The sequence below is a fragment of the Harpia harpyja genome, chromosome 1 (genome assembly GCF_026419915.1).
Source record: "Harpia harpyja isolate bHarHar1 chromosome 1, bHarHar1 primary haplotype, whole genome shotgun sequence".
NCBI lineage: Eukaryota > Metazoa > Chordata > Aves > Accipitriformes > Accipitridae > Harpia > Harpia harpyja.
In genome coordinates, this window is record NC_068940.1 from 81,701,836 (window position 1) to 81,725,921 (window position 24,086).

Sequence of the window (24,086 nt, forward strand, 5' to 3'; positions counted from 1 at the left end):
CAAATATCAAACATGACACTCCACCAGAAGAAGGAAATAAAAGTAGAAGCAGATCTATTTGTGGAGCTGGGGCTTTAGTTGTGGAAGGCAAAAATAAAATCTTTAATGGCGTTCTATGCAATTCCAAGCCAATATTTAACAGAAACTCTCCATCCAAGTCTTGTCCCTATTTAAATGTACTTCTATACTAACCTATACAGCAAAACATTTACAAAGTATTTGTCAAAAAAATCTATCCTCCCATGCATAACCACCCTAAGATATTGCAAGTTTAAATAATGAGTTAATCAAACTTACTAAATAATACATAAAAGCAGGCATGGCTCTAGATGTGGTTCTGTATGTAGTTCTAGTACAGGGACTACTCATATATATGACATAGGAAGCTGAGAGAGTGTAGCTCCCTAAAAGAAAATGCTATATTTACATAGCACTGCGTCTTAAGTGGTTATCTGTGACATACACATACACCCACCCACAAAATACAGCACCATTGCCAAGAACTGTATTTGACAATATTCTTCCTTCCTACACAGGGGGATTTGCTTCCACAGTGGAGCAAGCACTGTGATAGCTTTTGGGCTATGCCACAGACATTAAATGGCATTCAAAGATCAGTAATTAGTCCAGAAAGCATAATGCAACCAGTGTGGAGTGAGATAGCACAGAATGATCCGACCTGACTTAGGAAATTGGGTACAACCTTTAATGGAGGCCACAAAGCTGCAAGAGAGCAATGCAAGAGGAGTAACAAGTCTCCATGCTCACCGGAGCGTGGAGCTTGCACTTCTGACCATACCGTCCAAGCACCCTACTCACAACTCCGCTAGTTGCAGGTGCAGCTGCTGAACCTTGGAAAAAACCCACTTTAGATTTACATGTATAATACAGATATAGACTTATAAAGGGGTAAGATGTTCAGAAAACTGATGTTGCAAGGACTTCAGCCACAACGTCCTCCAAGAGCACACCACACCACACCGGAGCGTACCAGGCAAGCTTGCGAGGTGTCCTGCCCTGCCCTGCCCTACTACTTGTGTCCGGGCCCCAACGGAGGGAGCGGGGCTGCAAGAGGCAAGCAGCACGGTGCCACAGCCGCTGCCTTCCCAGCCCCACCCGGCGCATCCACCACGCCTCGCTTCACCGCGACTTCGTTCCCGCCACATTTGCAGCGCTGGCCTGAGGCGAGAGCGGCCGAGCCCCGCCGCAGGCTGCGCCCGCCTCTCCACTAAGATAGCGCCGAGCTCCGGCAGGGCAGCGCAGGGCAGGGCAGGGCAGGGCAGGCACCCTGCCAGGGCCCCACAAGCCAGCCTGCCCCCGCCTTCAGGGGAAACGGGTTCTGCGGACTCCGCACCGGGCAGCTCAACTCCCCCGCGCTACCCCCAACATGGCCGCCGCCGTCGGGATGCGACGGGAGGCTCCTCCCAGCATGCCCCGCGGGGCAGCCGCGCTGCCTGGAGACCGCCGGCGGGGCGGGGCGGGGAGGATGCTGCGGCCGCCGCGGGGCGAGGCGGTGGCAACGGCACGGCGCGGCGCGGAGGATGCGGCAGCAGCAGCAGCGGCGGCGGCAGCAGCAGGCGGAGGAGCGGGGAGCGATGCGATACTGCGCGGCGGGTCCCTGGCCGCACAGCGGGGGCGCCCTCACCACCCTCCTGCTGACAGGTCGGTCACGGCGGCGTTTCACCGCGGCAAGCGGGCACGGGCCCTGCCGGCAGCCGCCGGCCTGCGCCGCGGTGTGCCCCCTCTCCCCCCCCCCCGTCCTGCGGCCTTCCTGTCCCCTCCCGGCGGCGCCGCTCCCTCCTCGCGTTGCCCTCAGGCTGCGGCTCCCTGTGCCCCCTTTCCCCCCGCTCCCTGCCCCCCCCGTCGGTGCGGGGTCCGAGCTGCCCCGGCATTCCCCCCCTCCCCGCGGCTCCAGCGGCTTCCCGGCGCGGCGGAGGACACCCCGACGGCGGCGCAGGGATGGCGGCCTGCCCGCCCCTCGCCTCTCCCCCTGCGGAGAGAACGGCCGCAGCCCGCCTCTCCTAGCGCGGCGCCTCGCGGGGAGCGCCCCGGCTCCAGCGGGGCCCCGCGCTGAGGGAGCCCGGCTGGGGCGGGGGCGGCCCCGCCGGGGCGCGGGACGAGGCCTCGCGGCGCGGGAGCAGGTTTGCCGGCAGGGCGGGGGAGCGAGGCCTGGCCGAGAGGCCCTGGATGGCGGGGGCGGCTCCGCTCCCGGGGACAGGGCCGGGCCGGGCGGCAGCTCCTGCTGCTCTCCTCCCCTCCCTCGACCTGACAGGGCTGGTGCCTGTCCCCGAGGGCTGGGCGGTTTTGAGTACAGGGGTATCTTTCGTATTCCACCCCCCCCCCCCCCCCCCCCGCAAATTATTTCCCAGCTTGACCAGTTAATCCAACTGTGTCAGAATTAAGACGGCAGAAAAAGCCTTAATCCTGCTCCCTATTGCGTGTAAATAATAGCCGTCACGCAGTAGGCGGGTTTCACACCCACAAGGTTCTTCACAGTGAAATACTTCAAACGGGTAACACTTAATAGCCTTTGTGAGACTATTGCTACCCCAAGAGCAAGTTAACAGCAAGAAGTCTATTAGGTTATTTAGTGGTCTGAGAAGGTGGTGGTGTGTCACCTGAAAGCTAACAGTCTGCTCAATATCTTCTCAAATAATATCTAGGTACACTAGGGTACTGACAGCAGAAGTGACATGAGGCATTGGATATATTAAAGATCCGGTTAGCACCTAAGTGTTAAGTTGTTCAACGTGAGGATAAAACTTTGCATTTGTTAGATGCAAGATACTGCTTTCTCCTTATGTGGAAATTCTTCCTGCCCTCCCTCTCCCAAGACCAGTTGTGGGATAGCAACCAAGAAAGAGCTAGGACAGTCTTAGGATAAGTTTTCAGTATCAGCTAAGATACTAAGTTTAAAAAGGTTCAACTGAAATGAGCTTCTAGAAGCTGAGTTGTGAGCTTAGTCAACAGGTCCCTTCCAGACTACATGGTATGGGAAGAGGTCTTAAGGTTTTTTACCTTAAAAGGTGTTAACTTTTCCACTTCGAATTCAGACCTTCTAAAGCTTGGTTCAGTTGGATCTCATTAGTTAAAACAGCAGAATATACAGTTTGAGACTGAGGTAAAAAAGAAGCATGAACTTAAGTTCAGTTAAGTTCTTTTAAGAGATATCTATATAAAATTTATTCTTCATCAGGGTGGAGTTTTGTTGCATGTTCCTGGTCTGAATTCAGGTACAATAAAAGACAGCTTTTAGAAGCTCAATGATGCAGACTGTCCCAGGAGCTCACCTGAGTTCCCCCCCCGCCCCCCTTATATTTCTACACTTAAAGAATTAGTTATAAATGCCTGTGCCGTCCCTGGAACCCGTGTTTTATCCCAGGAATAGGGAGTCATATGCCCCCTTCCCTATAAAGGGGTCAAAATGGGGAAGGAGCTCATTAGTTTTCACTTTGGAAGCTGTGATTACGTGGTCACATTAATTTGTCATAAAGCTGCATTGCTGCCAGAAAACATCCCCCTGCCCTTCCACAGCTAGGTATTTTTCACTGCTTCCCATGTGGGTGCTGAATAACTTGTACAGTGATACTGTGAATTGGGTCATCTGGCTGAAAACTAGTCCACCCACAAGCAAAAATTGTTCACAGAAATCAATTTACTGACCAGGACTGGTACAGGATCATTTAGACTGGTGTGTGCTAGGTGGCCAAAAATGTGCTGGGAATCCCCCCTTTCAGCAGCATTGCAAACGCATTAGTTTAAAACAACTGTGAAATCGTGGGCTAGGACAGCTATTCAGGAGACTGAACTAGATCCCTGCACTCGTCCCGCTGTTCACAGCAGAAGTGCCATTGGCAACGCTCTGTTTCTCAGCTGCACCCCACAGAGGGAGGCAGAACATTTCACGGATGATCTAGTGTTTTCAAACTAATACCATGGCATACCTGCCCTTTCTTCTTTTGTGGCTGCAACCATAAGGGCAAAGAAACAGGTTTTCTTCATACAGGGCTCCAGATCTCTGCCTGTGAAGATGCTGCCTGTCAAGTCTTTGTACTAATCTGACCCAGATCAATAAATAAGATCTATTGTCAATGAAGTTGCTTGAATAAGTAATTATAGGAGGGGAAAGCTAGCCATTCCGTTAGTACACTTTTCATTACAGAAGCACATTATTTATAGGTGGTATAGCTTACATGAAGATATCTTGCAGGTCCTCAAGCCAGACAATAAGAAGTCAGCTTTAGAGCAGGAATTCATCTTCTAGATGTAACTTCTAGTGTGTAAAGAGAGGCTTGTTTTTGCTCCTTAATGTTTTTAGATTTGGTTAGAAGTTCATTAAAGTACTTCAGAAGTTACATTCACCAAAGTAAAACCCTTTCTTCAGAAGAAAGATTGTTTCCAATCAAACTAAGAAGAAGGAATTTCAAACCTAGACAAGAATATCTATTTTGGTACAGCTTTCGGGCTCTTCTTATATAGATGTTGATAAATTTACAGCAGACACTGTAAGTGCAGAGTGCCTTCTTTTGGCAGAGCAAAGAGGAAAGGAGGGAGTTGCTAGTTTTGATTACTTCCATAGGAATTTGAAAGAAGCAGAAGAGCCAAGAAACCAGAGAACACCTATTAGTTTCCCTCCTAATCAGTTGAACTGCTTTTTAAGCAAGAAGTAGTAGAACCAAGAAGTGCTCTAACCTGAGAAGAGTTTTTACATGACTCCCTTGCTGAAGTGTTTTCAATGCAAAACAGGGTGCTACAGATTGAGAGCTGAAGGTACACATTTCAGTATTCACTGATAAGTATTGCTGTGTTGGAATTAGCATGAACATGTTACATAGGTCAAACGTATGCATTGTTTTGTTAACAGAATAGTTATGGCACTCATGTAATACCAAAAAAATTAATTTACATAAACATAGACGGTGTCTAAATGTTGTTACAATTGCAACACAAACCACCAAAATGCCTTTTAAATGTAGGTTATTTTTAGTGGCAGTCCAAGCCATGAAGATAAGAAGTTAGAAAGAACAATCTAGTGATCAGACAGAAATCTCATCTTGAAATCTATGACTTTTCTGAATTCCTTTAGTCTTTTAAATCAATTGCCACCTCAAAAATTTGGAATGTAATTGCAGGGATGCTCTGATAATTCATATAAAGAGAGAATAGAAATGTAGGGGGCATCCTGGAATAGCAGGCTTACAGGGTGACCTGGCCATACCCCTTGGTTACACTGTGAGCTTGGGGCTGGGCCGCAGGAACTACCAATGTTTTCCTCACCTTCATGGAAAAGCTAATCTAATTTGGTTCTTGTCAGGCCTGCAGGAGGGAGACTGGTGGTGAGTAAATGTTAATATAAATAAAGCATGAGGTTTTTGTTCTCCCAGTACTTAATTTGCAGCATTCCCAAGAATGCAAATGCTGAAGTTTCACAGTGACAAAATGCCCGATTCAGTTACTTTTCTTGAATGATCTTGCTGAAATATTCAGATGTTACAGTAATCAATGGGTAGCACAGAAACAGGTAGAAAACCGTTACTTACTGAACAATGATGAACATATGTAGAGCTTAGAAACATTTCTGGGTTTGATTTGAACTTTTACACAGTTACAATAAATGGAGTACAGAGACACCTGAGCAATCCATAATGGAGAACTAACACAACTTAATTCCCATTTCTTATGTAGTAGCTGTCATTGAAGAGGATCTTATCTGTTAGAAAATATCCCATCTCAGTGTGAATTTCCACTGAGAGAATCCACTTTAATTCACAGTAAATTTCTACAGTGATGGTTGCTTATGTACTGCATGTTAGGTAAGAGGAAGGGGTGCAGAGGTTGGAAGAGGAGGGAGAGTAGGTGGTAGTGCAACTTCTGCCTCCGCTGGTGGACGACGTGACCCACAGGGCAAATATCTATGTGCAGATGTCAGTGGGACCTCAGTGACTCGCTGGGTACAAGCTCTGATTTGAGCTGCGGGCTAAGCACCTTGATGCAGATGTTGCTTGACGGGTGTTATGTTGTAACTTGGTGGTATTGGTTTCTGGTTGTTCTGCTGCGCGGTTCTCAGTGGCCTGTCAGAAACCTGTGCCGTGTATGGACCTGTGCTTCCAGCTCAGGATGCAGGAAGGGCTCCGAGCCAGATGGGATATGTGGTGGAGGAGTGCGAGGGTAGTTTTTTGGAGCAGGGTTGTGTGGTGAGAGAGTAAGGGGTAGTGAAAGCATGGCCCAAGGTCCTGGTCTGTGACATGAGGGTAATGAGCACATGCTTAGGTCAGGGTCCGAGGTGGAGGTGTGGGAGAGAGGGGAAATGCCAGGTTTTGAGAGGTGGAGCTGTGTGCTGCATTAGTCATGGGACAGATGGGCTTGAGATCCTACTTCAAAGAAGCAGTAAGGAGGATAGGTAAGGGCGCGGGATGGTTTGTGGATGTTAGACTGTAGTAAAGGAATGGGGAAGGTGAAGTTGATCCATGATAACTTAGGTCCTTTTTGGATTGCGAGGTGGGCAGAAATTGTTGTGGATATCTTCTCTGTTAAATCTTGTCCTGTTAAATATTAATATTTAAAACCTTTACATAAAACCTATACAAATATAATTAATGGAAAAATAGTGTAAAAATAATAGAAATGTAATTTATATTTATAAAATAATACAAATATCATTAAAGAAAAATATTAAAGAAAAATAAAAAAGATTAAATTAAGGAAAATAAAATTAAAATATTAAAGAAAAATATAATTAAAGAAAACAGAGAACACTGTAGGTGTACTTCACCTAGGCATGTTCAAGTCCCAGGCACAGAGCTGTGAGTTGCTCCTGCTGCTGTAAGCACTGGTGGGTGCTCCTGTCACTGTGGCAACATGTGTAACAAACTGAAGAGCTTGACACTTAACATTTTTTTCAGCATGACTACAAGGCTGATTAAATTAATTCTAAACTGTCTCTTTGATAAAATGCATAGTTTGAATCCCTGCATTCTGTAGTATAAGGCCCCTTTTGTCATCCTTTAATCATATTCACAGATCTTCCCCGAGCTTTCTTCATGTTGTCGCTATGCTGCTTGAAAGCTCTGTGTGAGTACTAGACACAGCATTTGAACAGCAATCATATCTGTGTCAAGGACAAAAATAAAATCTCCCTGCTTCTCCTTGATGTTGCTGTTTACGTATCAGCTGTTCTAACCAGTCTTCTGCTGAAAGCTTCTGTTCAACTAGTTATTACCTGACGTATGTCCTTAGTTTTTAATCAAAGTTCAGCATCCCTGAAGTGCATGCTCTATAGTGTGCGTATGGCATGCCACCTTTGCTCCTGGGTGTGCATTTACGTTTTATTCTATTGAAGTGCACATCTCTGATCACCTTTTTACCAAACAACGCAGACTGTTCTCTGTTAGGGGCATGTAATCTCCATTATTTATCAATCTCCCTGCCTTTGTTTTTACCAGCAAATTTTATCAGTAAATATTGTACATCCAGGTCATTTTAAATATATATATAAAGTCAAACTGCATAAGGCCAGTGCCAGAACCTTGTGAGGCCCACTAGAAATCTAACAAATTAACTACTCAGCAGCTCTATTCTCTTGCTTGAGACTGCCAGTCCTGTGGTGAAAGCTGTTGAATGGGCAGTGTGCTCCTGAATTTTTTCATTTCACACCTGTCATTTGAAATCAAATAGATGGTGATATATATCTCTACTAAAACATCATACTGTAAACTCTAGGATCCAAAACCAGGCACACTGGGTGCTTTTCCAGTTCCCCTGTGAAATGCAGTGTAGGATGGAGAGGTGGACAGGTAACCTCTTTAATCCCCACAGCTAAACCTAGCACAATTTGCAAATCCAAATCAAAGACACTTACTGATCATTTATGTTTAAAAATGCATCTTGGAACCTGTCTTTCTTTTTTGATTCCATTTAAATATGCTAGAATGATTTTGTATCTAGTTTTTCAAAGTGCTAGGTGATATGCTGTACATCTAAGGGTAACGTCATTATTTGTATCTTTATCAGAAAAAACTCCTGGGCTCATCAAAAGTGTCAGAAAAGATGCATTAAATCCTTGTTGACTGTGATAAGTATAATACTCTTCTCCATTTAATAATTCAGTAATCAAATCTTGTATTAATTTTTTCGCATGGTGCTGGGTTATAGCTGAAAAGCCTCTGATTGCCCAGTTCATCCTGTTGAAATATTGGAACAACTTTATTTTACCTTTCTGGAATTTATGGAGTGTTCCAAGAATTACAGAAAATTCACACTAAAGGTCATATGCAGTACTGAGCTGGATAATCCCTAGGACGGTATTATATTAAGACTTGCAATGTATGCAGATCAATTCAGCAGGGAGAAAGTTGTCCATCTTGCAAGACAGATGTAAAACAGTGGATGTGAATAATACCTTTTTGTTCGATCAGCTCCTTTGTGTATATTGAAAATCTAAAGAAACTTAACAGAAATTCATAATTTAGAAACATTATTTTGTTGGTATGTTAATTTGAGCATGTAATTCTTTTGTTATTTTTCATCCTCAATTCAATTTCAGGTGTTTTGAGTAAATTATCATTAATAAATGCCTCACTCACATGCATAGATTGAGTATTTGTGTATCATGACTACTGCTTAAGCCAGATCTGTTCAGCCTCCTAAATTCTGTTCGGAGAATGTGATATCAGTAATATAATAGCTGACTGGAGTAGCTGTGTCAGCAGAAGTTTCCGCAGATGTTTAAGCTTCTAATGTAAATGATACATGTATACTTTGAGTGTTTGCCAATAAGTGTTCTTCTTCCTGCATACTGGTGTATCTGAATGCAAATACTGCTACTTGTTTTTTTCTGATACTGCTGTTTTTACAAGGAAATTAAGACGCTAATCCAATAACATCTTCTAACTGAGGTTTGACATGAGTTCTCGCTCCCAAACTACTTCAAAAGAAAGACCACTTTCCCATTTGTAGTATCTGACTCCAATTCCTTCCCTCTACACTTTCAGCTGGTATGTAACTGTACAAACAGCTGATATATCTACTATTCATCACAGAAGAAAGGGAACGAAAGAACAAAAAGTGGGAGGTGAGGATGGAGCGTTCTCAGGCACTGGTGAAATGGAGTCTTTCTGTCAGCTCCACGGCTGCTTTCTGTCTCCTATAATAATTTGCTCCTCAGCACATTTAAACCTTCTTGCACCTTCAGTTGCACTGATCCAGCTGTTTTCAGGCTGTGTTCTAGCTGCTTGGGGTGAAGACAACCCTTTTTAACTGGTTCTTTTTTCAAAATTGATTATTGGTTATGCCTGCAAGGCAAGGCGATCAGCCCCATGTGTCTTTATATCAGCAAAGCATCTTTATATCAGCAAAGCTGTGCTCTTGGTTACATTACTTTCCCTAGTTTGGCCAAAATATACTATGCCAGTGAAAGTAACTTTAGGTATGTCTCTGCTGGTATATGGGGTTTTGTCAGCGCAAATATATTTATCAGAGAATGCTCTTCATCATCTTTATTATCAGTATAATTACATCAGCAGAAGTGTCTGCAGAGGTTTAAGCAATTAGTGTAAGCTTAGCTGTCGCAGTTTAACCCCAGCTAGCAACTAAGCACCACACAGCCACTCGCTCGCTCCCCCCACAGTGGGATAGGGGAGAGAATCGGAAGGGTAAAAGTGAGAAAACACGTGGGTTGAGATAAAGACAGTCATAGGTAAAGCAAAAGCCGCGTGCACAAGCAAAGCAAAACAAGGAATTCATTCACTGCTTCCCATGGGCAGGCAGGTATTCAGCCATCTCCAGGAAAGCAGGGCTCCATCACACGTAATGGTGACTTGGGAAGAGAAAGGCCATCACTCTGAATGTTCTCCCCTTCCTCCTTCTTCCCCCAGCTTTATAAGCTGAGCATGATGTCGTATGGTCTGGAATACCCCTTGGGTCAGTTTGGGTCGGCTGTCCCAGCTGTGTCCCCTCCCAACTTCTTGTGCACCCCCAGCCCACTCGCTGGTGGGGCAGTGTGAGAAGCAGAAAAGGCCTTGGCTCTGTGTAAGCACTGCTCAGCAACAGCTAAAACATCTCTGTGTTATCAACACTATTTTCAGCACAAATCCAAAACATAGCCCCATACCAGCTACTATGAAGAAATTAACTCTACCTGAGCCAAAACCAGCACATTACCTTATTTAGAAAAATGAGTGTCAAAAAGGTTACTATCAGATTATTATATGATTATATATTCAAATCAAACACCACCATTTTTTTTAACCTGAGGTTCCTAAACTCTGACTTAAACCAAAACCTGGTTTAGAAGGCGTCTGATCCCATCTGATACTTTGTTTGTGGGAGTCTGTTGATCTGACTAATTTTTTTGCATTTGTTTTATTCTGAAAAGCTTTTTTGTTAAGCTCTGCTGATGGCAATAATGGAACAGTTAACTGGACGACTAAGCAAGCCCACAGTTATATTATCAGCAGAATAAAGGCTGTTGAGAAGAATGGTGAGTTTAGGTTGTAAATTTAAATCCCATGTTGGTTCAGTCAAATCTGCTTTTAATATTACTCTTGCTTTTTCAGTCATGTCCTTGTTTTAGGAATAAGGTGCTATTTCAAGGTAAGTAATTTGGAAGATTTTACATTTCTTCAATTTTTTAAACATTCACAGACCTGCGTGTCTTTGTGAGTCTTCCCCAACTTTCCTGTTCCTATGGCTTTGCTTGAAATAATGGCTGTGTGTATACCTAATATTGCACATTTTCTTATCATGGCTGGTTGCTTGGAGGTACCTCTGCAGTATGCTTAATACAATAACTTGTCTGTAACAATTAAAAAAAATTTTTTTCATATACATATTGTAAAAAGACTATTTTACTGTCATTTATGCAAGTATACATAGACTATTTTAGCTAGTGTACACTAGCTGAGAAGAGGCTTTGCACTGATTGCCCATCCAGGCAGACAATCTGGATTGGCCCCCAAATCAAGTTATTTCTGTGATTGTGCTTCATCTGCTAAAAATTTGTGGGGAGAGAACCCATTGAAATTCCCAGAAGAAATTTCCAGGTGGGTTTTTTTCTGAAGATCATCGACATACAGGCTTCAACCAACATGGTAAATCTTCTGAAATTTCTGGAGACGGGGGTCACCTGTGTCTGTTAACGGGCTCTGGGCTGGGGGCTGATACAATCCTAGCTGAATTCCTGGCGGTGCCCATGTTTGAGACCCACAAGAAGAACAACTGGGACAGTTTCTGTACATGTTTCAAAAAGTGGTGCGTGTTTTCCAACCTTCAGTTTCCAGTTAATCTACTTCTTTGCCAACCTCCAGAACTAACCTTTCTGTACGGATATGTCTTGGGATCTACAGAAAGTCCTCCAAGGGATCTGGAAACAAGAAAGAAGAGAACAGTGCTGTTGAGGTAGCTGATACTGTCTGTTTTTCTAGCAGGGATCTATTGTGATCCTATGTAGTGAAGATTTTTAATTTCTCATGGTTAGTTTTACAGAAGCCTTTCACAGTCCCCGAGATTTTTATTTACCACAGGGAATTTACCCAGGCAATTCACATCTGGCAGTATGCTGTATTAGATTAGTATCTAGAAGTTGGTAAGTGTATTCAGTTTCATCCCTAGATAACCTAAGATGATTACACATTCATCTCTAGTCTCAGGAAGTCTTATGAAAATAATTGTGCATTTTAAAAGCTTCTGAAGAAAATAGCGTTTCACTTGTTTCATTGTTGAAAAGCAGTTATTGCTGTAGTGGGCTGAAGACTCACCATTTTCCTCCTGATTTTGAAGGAACTTGACAGGGGGAAAAGAAGAGAGCTTCTCTGACAAGGGGGGCAAGAACTTTCAAATTCTTAATCTCCGTACTTGTGTCATTACAATGTGTTTGTCATTATAAGATAAAATAAATTTGTGGGATTTTTCCTTCTGAGAGGCATTTTTAGACTTCCGCCAAGATCACTGTTTTATATATGCATGAAATCCTTATTGGTATGCTTACTTTAGCAACAGAGAACGTCTCATTACTAAGAATGGGCAGGCATTTAGTGGTGGCAATAGATTTCCTCTAACAGGCAAAAGAAATATGTTATATGGGTTTTTTCAGTAACTGCTGATTCTATTATCCTTCTTCCTTTCTAAAACTATTGATTATGGAGAAAATATACATTACTCTTTCACTGTTCATCCTGTTTGATATGGATTTTCATTGTAGAGTCAAAGCATCAGAAATGGAAAAATGGATTTTTTCCAGATATTTGATGCATTTTCAGCCAGCCACCATATTTTCGTCAGCTTTTCTGCTGTATTAATGTTAGAAATTACTTTTTCAGCTTTTCTTGAAAATATTTTAAAGGAAATTAGTTTCCTTGCTCTATTTATAGCTCATTCACAGAAGTGAGTACAAAAGTTTTTTGGGTCATCAATTTACTAATTTTAATTATGCAAATCAAACAGTTATGTTACTGTATTTAAATCAAGTCTACATAATTAAAATTACAGTAACTGGTTTATTAACCACACAAAATTGTAATAAACTATTTAAATTTCAGGATCCATTTTAATTTTGTGTTTAAGGTAAAATTATTAGAAAGATGTTCTGTTTAGTACTGTGTTAAAAGTGGTTTCCAAAAGTGGGAAAAATCAACTGCTGTGGAATTTGATCAGTAGCATATCCAGAGCTTGAGACTATTAATTCTGCAATATCAGGCTTGAAGTGTGGGAAGTATGTAACTAAATGTAGAAGTCTACATTACAGATGTCTGCATCTCCTCTCCTCTGCCTCTGCAGTCAGTGGAGATCTAGTCAGTGTAGTCAGGAATCTAGGGCATGATTCATCTCATTTTGCAGGAGAAATCAAATTAATCAATCCCTAGAAGCATCTGTTTCTTCTCCACTGACTATAAAAGGACTAACTCAGTGGTGGCTGTTGTTTCTGTAGGCATCTAAAATTGGGTGAGTGAAATTCCACACAGAGTACGTGGTGCGAAGGATGGAATGTCTGTGATTAATGCCTAATTAGCAGTGGCTTTTTAAGCAGATGTCAAGTAAGAAGGTTGGTGTAATGATAAGGCCAGAGAAATTATACCAGGATTAGGAAATTACATGATCTTGATCCACATTTGAAATGTACCTTACTTATTGATCCAAGTGTTAAAATTAACCCTTTTATCTTCTAGGAGGTACGAGTTTGTTTCTATGAGTTTGTTGTGATGACTCTGAAGTCTCTTTTGGAGTCCCTCTTCCCTATGATAGTACCCCATGCTGTAAGACCTGTAGTCTTTGTTTGGAGATGTGACTTCTCATAAAGTTTCTTTCAGTTTAGCAAGCAAGGCAGGTAGTGGTGTGTGTCTGTTTCTGTGCTTTATCTTTATTTACCACTTGTGTAATCCTCATCTCATTGACAAAAATCATCAGCAATGATAGATTCTTTCAGGGCATTGACTTAAAATTGAATAGTAATATGGAATAGTAATACGACCTACAGTGTACCCCGTTAAGACACCATGAGAAACACCTATTAGATCAGTATTCTCCATTTATACTTAAATTCTTAAACTTGTCAATAAAGTGGTTTCTTATCCATTTAATGTATCATAATGATTTCTGTATTCTTCTAATTCATTAAAATGTGTATATAGTACTGTGTCAAATGTGTTATACCTAAATAAGATTTGCTTTTATCAACTAAATTTGTAATTACATAAAAAATAGCATATTGCTTTTACTTATGCTGGTTGTTCTGAATTAAGTTTCCTTTAGGCTTTTAATTCTGAGTCCTGTAAAATATGGCTTCATTTTTTTGTTTGGAATCAGTGACACCTGACTGGCCTATAATTGCCCATGTCCTTCTGTTTTATCCTTCAATACAAGTGCATCTTCTTCAATAATGAGCTCTCTAACCAGATTTTTGGGTGTATGTTTTCTAAATTTGCTGGTCTAAGAAAGTCTAGCTTTAAGAACTCAGAAATCCTCAGCTGAAGTGAATTGCTTTGTCCTTTTCTGCACAAGAACTGAAAAATCTGCCATTTCCATTCAGTGAGGAGTCAGTACCGTTGATTGGTAAGGTTCCTCTGTATTTCTCAAGTTCCTTTTTTTAATGAAAAATATCAAGAAAACAATTGTATCATTCATTTAATGTATTTTTATTCATGTAATATTACAAATAAATCAACTATAAAATTACAATAGCCTCCCTCGTGTGTGTTTGTGGGTTTTTTTTAATTGTAATAAAAATAAAGAGCTCATGCAACTTCTGAAATCCTAACATAGCCAGTCTTGTTTATTGCAGTGTTGGAAAGGATCCTGTTGGGCAAAGAGAGGGTTTGCTCTGTGTTCTGTTCTTAAATCTGTGCAACCTTTTAAAAACCTTATTAACAGATATCTAATATTCGTTGCATTCCTTCTCCCAGATTGCCCACGTTGCTGTTGAAGTGCATGTTGTATTATCTAGAGCATGTCTCATTTTTGCTTTTTTCTGTCTCTTATCTTTCCTTCTGCTTTTCAGTGTACACGATTCTGTCTAAGGTGCACTCTGATCGGAATGTATACCCTTCTGCTGGAGTTCTTTTTGTTCATGTTTTGGAGAGAGAGTACTTTAAGGGGGAATTTCCTCCTTACCCAAAGCCTGGTATGGGATGCTAAGATCTTCCATATTATATAAAAACGTGGGGGGAAAAAAAAGTTTAAAAAAATTCAGGTCTATTTAGCATACCTTACAGTTCACTATGTAACATACAAAGGACAGTTTTTAGTTCCCGTTGAAATATCTTCAAATCAAATAAAATACGTGGTCCTACAAGTTTAAAATGTTCTGGTTTGTGATCATCATTTGTGAAAAGATGCATATAATTGTGTATTGTGAAAAATGTACTTAATAATTTGGGAAGGCGTAATAACACACTATGTGTCTGAGATTAGGAAGTATACCTTTTCTTCACTTTTGCACTAAATATGAAATCGTGGAAGTTTAATCATTACGTCTGTTAAAAATGCCATTTATCTGATCAGTGTTCCAGACTATCAGGCTATATGAAGGAACATTTTGAAAGCATATAGTAAACTTGAGACAAAATAGAAGATTAAATCAGATATGAGACTATGTAATAATGTTTTGTTCAATTTGAAACAAATGCTCCTTTGGATTCAGCCTTCTTCCTGTACTTAGGAGCAGCTTAATGTTAGTAAGCAGTGTGGTTTTGGAGAAAGCTGTGATTTCCTAAGTATGGTGTTTTGATGTACACCTAAGGCAAACCTAAAGGATTGATGACTGGCAAGTTAGAATATGTATAAGCAAGCTAGGGGGGGGAAGAGAAAGAGAGAACGTGCTGCCCCACATGCTTATCGACAATGCAAAGGAATAATAAATATATAAATATATCCTATTTATATAAATATAACTATCCTGTTTTCCTATAAAAATAGGAAAAACGCATAATAAATGTACAGTGCACGCATAATCAAAACCTCTTTAATTAATAAGCTTTTGAATTGATTTGAGAATACTATTTTCAAAACTCACGGAAAAAATAAGCTTCTGTTAGCATTGGTTAAATTTTGTCATGAATAAAACCAAATATTCTAAAAAATTCCTTTCCTTGATGGATATTTTTCCTGACATATAGCAGAGTCTTCATTTCATGTAACAGTGACTGGCAGAGTGAGGTTTGCCTCTGTCCCAGTTTTCTCCCAATTTTGGCACATAGATGGAAGGAACCTGGAAATTTTACTAAAGATGGATTGTTTTTCGAATCCTTACAGCCCCAGCCTGTCTTGACATTCATATGATTCAAAGGCAGTATGAATCTGATTTCAGATACTGCTGAAATTGTTGTACCCATAGATGATTGTGATCATACCAGAAGTTCACTGTAAGGCCAGATGTTAGCATGGTCCTTTTTTTGGGGGGGGGGTCTGCTGTGCTGGATCATTAGCATAGCCTACCTTGACAGAGGGCAAACCAGAATGTATCACAGGTGGCTTTCAGATTTTTCCCCAAATCATTTGTGATGCTGGGAATTTTATTATGAATGCAATAGGTGAGATTATTGGGACATCCCAAGAGAATAGCGAGGAAAGGTGTTACACCCTGGTGCTGGTTTGGTGTGGGTTTGGTCCCTTTCACCCACATCCAGATGTGTAAATGCGTACCTGAAAATTAGTTACCCTTTGGCAACAGGTCTCAGTCTCTTTATTCCTCTCAGAACAGCTGTCATCTCCATTCTTCACTGGGCTTGGTTTCTGCCTTCTGTGCCAGCCTGCCTGTCGTTTTCTCTTGTCACTTGCCGTACAATGGCTGCTGTTGCCATTTCAAAGCCAGGTTGGAGGAATGCAGTGCAGAGGGGTCTGCACAGGCTCAGAGCAGATTTGCCTGAGTTCTGTGCCTCAGCTGTAAGGTGCTCATGCCTTAATAGTGCGGATCTGGTAGTGCTTACAAAAGCAAAAATAAACAGAAGTCAAATCTGGCCATTTGTAAGAGTATCAGTAAGAACCATGAGAACTGTTGTAGTGGTTTAACTTTAGGGGCTTTTAGAGATTGCAGCTGGACCATGGTATTTGTAGCCATGAGTGGATCCATTTTGCTGGAATGTCTGGCCCTTTTTTGAATTAATTTGTTCTCTAAAGAACAACTACTGCCAGGCTGTTGGTGCTGCAGACCTGTATTTATATCCTGATGCTAAGAGAAGCTTTCAGACATTGATGATCACACAGCCACTCTTTACAGAAAGGCCGTCCAGGTACATTGGGTCTCCAGAGCCATTATTAAAAAAATAAATAAAAAGAAGTGGTTTTGGGAATTAAAGGACTGAGACCTTTGTGCTTTTGTCAGTAAGGAGGTTACATGCTTCAATTCTAAGTGGAACTCGGGTCTAAAAATCAGACCGACTAGTTAACGAGTGCAAGCACACAGAGTTAGCCAGGACTCTAAGAAGTACGAGCACATTCATCTGTGCAGTTGGTTACACTTTTCAGATACAAATTTCTTAATATTTACAAGTGCTGAGTAGGAGTTCACATATTTCTGGTATGGTAAAGGTTAGCAATTTTTTTTTTTTTTTTTTTTTAAATGCTTAGAAGACAACTGGAAGATATAAGATTTTCTAATGGAAATATCAAAATCAAAGTGTATAGTATTTTTTTGTAAATACTCTAATACAATTTTTTTTATCTAGGTGAAATAAGTAATGATCCTATAACATTTAATACCAACTTAATGGGTTACCCTGACAGACCTGGATGGCTACGCTATATACAAAGGACACCATATAGTGATGGAGTGCTGTATGGCTCACCAACTGTAGAAAATGTGGGCAAACCAACCATCATTGAGGTATTTTCTTTTAAAGGTTCAAAAAGACTTATTTTGTTTTAGAGTATAAGATTCAGAATTGTCAAGAAGCATTGCCTCTTTTTTTGAAAAGTTAATTACAATTAAAAACAAGAAAAATTATAAGGCAGGCACAAGGACTTGTGACATTAACATTTTCTCTTAGTTACCATTGTATCCTCTTTCGAGAGAAAGCCAAATTGTATGACATTTCATATTTTACTTTTAAGGTAGGACTAGTAAATAGCAATAACCATTTAAGCTTAATATTCCTTGATGAAATACCATTAGATTCTTGCCATTCATCTTCCTAAGAGGCATTTCATTTCAGTAAACTATGAATATATGAAAGCTGTATTCAGAATATAGGGGGGGAAAAACTTTGTAAACAACTGTACTTGAAGAATATCTGAATTCAGAAATTTGTAACATTCTACCCTAAATATGGGCCAGACTTTTCCCCACTGGAAAATACAGTGTTCAGCCAATAAACAGGTTTTGGGTTTGTTTGGTTTTTTTTTAAATTAAATTATTTTTCATCAACTATTATCTGGTTCATTACTCATGTTTATTGATAGAGTTAATTTTAATTAGCACTTACATGTGTTTAATTGTATTCTTGTAAGTGTAACAATGACAAAACCCACTACTTTATTTTTGACAATTAGCTATCCAAATGTTTAAAAGCGCCAATTATTCTTTGAGCAGCAATTGAAAGGGAAGGAGGACTATATTTTCTGCTATGCATATTGTAGCAGACTGAATCAGACACAGTGGTTCACAGTGTTAAGGAAAATCTGCTCATTAACTTGCTCCAGCCATTTTGCTGCTTCAGCAGTATATTTGTCTAAATTGCATTTGATGTAGTTGTTCTTCCTCAAGAATGACATCTCTAAAAGTTAAGTTATACTGTAGATAATTTCACCCATGCTTAATTCTATATACATGATTCAGTTTTGATTTCAGCAGGACTAATCACATCTGTAAAATTACATGTGTAGCAGTACTTGCCGACTCTGCTTAGCTTTCTGTAGAGGAAACTGTTATTTAAAATTGCCTTTTTTTTTAAAATGGCATGTGCTTTTAGATTCTTGGATCTATATCAAGACCTCCATTATAAGCATGACCCCAAGCCTATATTTGAACTAAAACTTGCCTAGCATACAAATTAATTCATTGCAATCCCTTCTCAGATGTGGCTTTTAAATTAATTCTGTAGTACGTGAGGAGGGCAGATTGCGTTTGACCCGCTTCCTCGTGCCATCTGGGAGCAGTGGTTGCATATTGCCGGCCTGAATGTAACTTTCATAGTGTCGTAATTCCTTAGATGATGTCATGGATAGGTCAATTAATTGGAGGAGACCTCATGATTAGAAGAGCCTGACTTTTTGCATAGCACTGCAATAGAGTGGGTAATATTCTTGAGCTCAAGCTCCTTTAAAAGCTGTGCAAAGACGGTTTGTGTTTGAATGAATATTCAGTACAAAGGCAATCTCTGCCGCTGTCACTATTACTCGGTACAGGTGCATGTTCCACGCTGGCAACTCACTGCTGGAGTGCAGACTCAAAGTGGGTACTGTTGTCTTCCTGTATAGAGCTTGTACAACCAGAGTGTTTGGTTTCCTAAGTATTAATGTTTAAGCTACTGTTGAAACAACCCTTTGAAAAATTAACAGAATCGAGGATTTGAAAAATCTCAGGAATTTATTTTCTATTAATTTTATAATGAAATTGTTACTTTACATAAGATGTAATTGTGTCAGGTAAGCTTTTCCTTCTACGCTTAAATGACCCCGCAGAAGATATTGCAGAGTGTTTTTCCTTTTCATTTAAATCCCTTAAAGGAATTGCAACATCTATTACTTTTGTTTATTTAATAATCAGTGTCACTATGCTTTGTAGCTCTGTTTGCTGAGAAGCAATATAGTTCTGTCACTATTGCCACTCCTCTGCGTCTCATTTGTCCCTGAAATGAATGAACTAAAGTCTAAAATTAGGAAGAAAGTTAGTCTTTTTCAATTTGTTTCATGAAAGATCACCTTTCAGGAACAAAAAAAGTAGAGAAAATAATACGTAATTATACTGATATCCAGCCTCGTTCTGTATTTTTTATGAGTGAGCACTTAATCATAGTACAACTTCGGAGTACAGTCACCACTGAGGAGTAACCATTTGCAAGCATTTCAGGCATCCCATACATTTAAACTGTAAGATTGGTATCCTTATGTAATTTGACTGTGAAGGCATAGGTTTCCAGAAATAAGAGTCACGAATGTTGCATCTACCTACTAGTTTTCAATTCCCCTACAGTTACAGACTCCAGGATTTTTTTAAAAACTTTAAATATCTCCATCTAGTTTAGTTCCCTAGGAGCTATCAATGAATGTAGATCTTATGGTGGTGGTGGAGGGTGGAAGGGGAAATGGAGAAACCAGTCTTTGCTTATGGCTGTTCTTAAAGATAGCAGAAAAGAAAGAATACATGTGTATGGCAGAACACTTTTATCTGGACCAAAATATATTATATTCACATATATCCTTTGGATAATTGTATTTGGCTATAGACTGGTTGAGACAATTCCAGTATCCTGACTTGAAAGTAGTACTGTATCAAATAAATTGATCTTCCCTTTCAAATTTTGTATTAATGAATGAATGTTCATACATTTCAAAATAAGAAGGCAAAGCATTTAAAAGGTGATAAGTATTTCTAAATTATCAGTTTAATTTTCATTGATGTTTCATTTACCTGATTTTCATATTTACACTGTTTTGCAATCATATCTTTTTTTTTTTATTCTAGATCACTGCATATAACAGGCGTACCTTTGAGACAGCAAGGCATAATTTGATCATTAATATAATGTCAGCAGAAGGTATGTACACAAAATAGCTTGTTGTGTTTTGAACTGAATAAGCAAAAACATCTTACGGGCTCCTGTTCTTTTAAGATTAAAAAAATCAATGTAAAATAGTTGTCTGGTGTTCAAGCCAAATGTGGGGACACAAAGGGGAAGTAAGAGAGTTTTCCCTCTGCAGGTTCAATTTGTTATTTTTATCTAAATTATTTCTGTCAGGTAAGACTATTATTCCTCATCCATAAAAAAAAAAAAAGGCATGTTTGGTTTTTTTAGAATTAATTTCAATTTTTTCCCCGGTCTTTTCAGATGGACCTTACATGACGGATTTTACTCTCTCTCTGCGTGTTTTGTTTGCTTAGTTCTACATGTTTTTTATGCAGAGAACAATCATATAGGCAGATTCAGAACACAACAGATTATGGCATATATGAACATTTCAATTAAAAAAAATTGAATTTAATAGTTTGTGTCCTTAAAATTAGTTTTCTTCACCATATTTATATATTTATAGTCTGGAGTATGGCAGGTTGGAGTCCATTGTCACTGCAGATCAGTTTTGACCCCAAAATTAGCATGAATGTAATTTTATCTGTTTAATGAAGATTTACCAGCTGAGACTCTTTTCCTCTAGTCTGCTCCTTTATCTCCCAGTTGCTTTATAAATAGCCAGTGGTTTTCAGCTTAAGTAACAGCTAATAGCACTAACTATTTAATTAAACATAATCCTGTTAGCTTCAAAATAACTAGTTCAAATAAAAGTTTTTTGGAAAGGTGTATCAATCTTAAAGTGGTATTACGTTAATCATTACTTCAAATTCTTTGTTATGGATCCTTTGTTTAAGGCAAAACTCTTCCTTTTTCATCACAACTAGATTTTCCTTTACCGTATCAAGCGGAGTTCTTCATAAGGAATATGAACGTAGAAGAAATGTTAGCAAGTGAAGTTCTTGGCGACTTTCTCGGAGCAGTGAAAAACGTGTGGCAGCCAGAACGTTTGAATGCTATAAACATTACTTCAGCCCTCGACAGGGGAGGGAGAGTTCCACTTCCTATTAATGACATGAAAGAGGGGTAAGCACATGTGTCAGTCTAATGTTTTTGCTTTACTGTTTCTTTTTCTTACTGAAAAGCTTAATATTTTTTCAGGTCTTCTAGAAACTTTGCAATTGCTGTTTTATATTTTGGAAATCCGGATTGGTGTTAGATATGAAAAGTTTACTGATGTTCCGAGCCCCTGTTATACCATGGGTTTATCATGTTAGATACCATTTCAACAGGTGACAGTTCCTATATATTGATTTTACGATCCAAGGAATACTAATAAATTCCATTAATTAGAAAACAGTTGGTAGTAAATATGCTTATTTTGTAATTCCAGTCTTAACTTCTGAGCAGCTGTTTGGCATTGAGTATTCAATAGTTCCCAATTCACAAAACTCAGAATTTTGAAACAAAGTATGACAGAGCATAGGTTACAAAGACACTTAGATTTCTTAGACCATTTAGCATGTAACAGTGTCATTTGTAGCTGTACTCTTACTTAGTGAAATTTAGTTATGTGCTTTCATCTGAAAGTGGTAAGCTGAGGTATCTGGGGAACTTAGGTTTCTGAGTGTAAACCGCAGGAATGCACTATTTCCAGTTGTGATTTGTAACCATAAATTCTGTTCTGAAATATGATACTTCAATGAGAAACTAATAAGGATTCAGTCTTTTAAAAATATGGTTGTGGTATTGCTTTTCCCTGGCAAAAATAAAGATGCCTAGTTATTTTTAGATATTTTGTGTCAAATAATATCTAAAAAAGGGCTGAGGTTCAAAATCTGAGATGTATGCAGAAAAGATCGTTGTTTCAGGCCCTTTTGTGGATCTGGAGTTTCTGACCGGGGAGTAAAAATACAATCTAAAGAAGGAAAGTGACTTCTGTACTAGCCAGAGTAATAGCAGAGCCACTTAATACAAGTGGCTTAATTTAAAACAGTTAGCTAGATAATGCCTAATATACCAAATGGCAACCAGGACCTAGTTTCTGTTTCAGGATTCTTTGATACATTATTACCTGGTGCAGTAGACTGTATTTTCCAGCAGCATTCTACATGTTTAAATATGAAAATGAATAATACAATTAGCGCAGTAGCTCTTACTTTATGTACTGTAATGCTAAATGAAGTATTAAGTTTACATTCAGCTTTCAGTATTCTGCAAATTTTGGTGGCAGTGCATAGCTACAGTACGGAATCTTTTAGGAGAAGGTGGGTGCTTTGGCAGGTTCATATTAGTATTAGGTTTAGAAACAAGTAGTCCTCATGACTTTTATTTGAAAACATGGGAAGAAACTCTTTAAAAATACTATGCTGAGCACGACTGAAGATTTCCTTAAGATAAAATTATACTATTTTAATGCAACTTTCAAAAGTAGTACTGATTTACTTACATGAGGAACCTACACTTGGAGCTCTGTGACTTCATAGGAATTGACAACTCTGACGGTAAGCAAACATTTACATTATGCAGCAAAACAGAGCAAGTTGTAATACGTAGCTAGAAAAATCCGTTTTATTTCAGTCTGTTATTCATATGCTTAGATAAAGTATACTAACAAGAAAAATAATAAAAAAACGTTTTTAGTCTTTAAAGCACAGCTGAATGTTACCGTGAACAATAATAATGTTTGGAAGAGTATGTCATTGTCCTTTGGGGATTTGAGAGAGGTATCCTGACGGTCTGTCACTCATCTCTTTCTGCAGTGTGTATGTTATGGTTGGGGCAGACGTTCCATTCTCTTCATGCTTACGAGAAGTGGAAAACCCACAAAATCAGCTGAGATGCAGTCAAGAAATGGAGCCTGTAATAACCTGTGATAAAAAATTTCGTACTCAATTCCATATTGACTGGTGTAAAATCTCTCTGGTGAGTTATTTTATTATCACATAAAAAAGATGTTTGTAGAAGTACAATATTTTGTGCCAGACATGATTGAGGTAAGAGTTTTGCCAGCCTGGCCAGACAGCTCTGCCAAATTCCACTTATCATAACTGATTGACATTGTTTTCCATCTAGCACACACTCTTAAGATTCTGAAAGGATTTTGCTCTGTAGGCTAAATTCTATTAGAGTTGAGCACCAGTGAAACCACCATATTTGTTTTCACTAGCGGTGATTTATATAAATGGCCAGAGAACTCTAGGGCTTACAGAACTAAAAGTAATGAGAGGATTATTTAGGTAGGTGTAGTTCATTAATTCCGTGTGCTAATACTGCTAGTTATACTTGCTTTCCTAAAAAGTGTGTGTCTATATATATATATATATGTTTTCTCAAATACTGAGTCTACAGCACTGACCAGTTAAATAGTATTTCTGTGCTGTTAAAAAAAATATTTCTGAAAACTGTCTAAAACATATTTCGTGTTAAAAACAAAATAGAAAAAGAGAAGAAAATAGTGTTGACTAATGTAATCAGAATAAATGGGAACATTCTTCTCAGTCAAATACAAGGAAAATGATAACCAAACATAATTCCCAAAGAGGCTTTTTAAGGTTATTTTTGTTTAGTTCTGGTAAGGAAAATCAAGAAATGATACAATATTGGAAGAGAACATTGCAGATAAGTTTGAACAAAGATGGTGAAGGTACATAAAATAAACTTAGATGATTGTTGAGCTACTTCAGACATTACCCAAGAGGAAACTGAAAGGGAGATATGAAAGTCTTTTGTACAATGTAAAAAATGTATTGAGTATGAGAAAAACTCATACACAAAGTGGATTAGGTAACTTCCAACCCTTTCTTTCTATATGCTATAAATTAGGAAAGCTATTAGAAAGCTGTAAAATACTTGTTTTCAAAAGAACATCCAGATTATTTACTTTTTATTGGCTTTCTGTTGACAATTGCAGAAGGTACATTTGTACACAGC

General features: G+C 39.4%; 1 protein-coding gene across 6 annotated transcripts in view; it reads left to right on the forward strand.

Annotated features, from left to right (window-relative positions):
* Nucleotides 1-1,490: 1,490 nt before the first annotated feature.
* SGCE (sarcoglycan epsilon) overlaps nucleotides 1,491-24,086 on the forward strand; it is a 32,212-nt gene continuing 9,616 nt past the window's right edge. For 2 of the 6 annotated variants that reach the window (XM_052801929.1, XM_052801919.1), the window contains exons 1-7: nucleotides 1,492-1,662; nucleotides 10,373-10,477; nucleotides 14,489-14,611; nucleotides 17,154-17,311; nucleotides 20,111-20,183; nucleotides 21,041-21,239; nucleotides 22,916-23,078. In XM_052801929.1, coding sequence (XP_052657889.1) covers nucleotides 1,542-1,662; nucleotides 10,373-10,477; nucleotides 14,489-14,611; nucleotides 17,154-17,311; nucleotides 20,111-20,183; nucleotides 21,041-21,239; nucleotides 22,916-23,078 — 942 coding nt within the window. In that variant the 5' untranslated portion in view covers nucleotides 1,492-1,541. Of the gene's footprint in view, nucleotides 1,663-10,372; nucleotides 10,478-14,488; nucleotides 14,612-17,153; nucleotides 17,312-20,110; nucleotides 20,184-21,040; nucleotides 21,240-22,915; nucleotides 23,079-24,086 lie in introns of all 6 variants that reach the window. The other 4 variants (XM_052801909.1, XM_052801945.1, XM_052801934.1 and 1 more) reach the window with 4 other exon arrangements.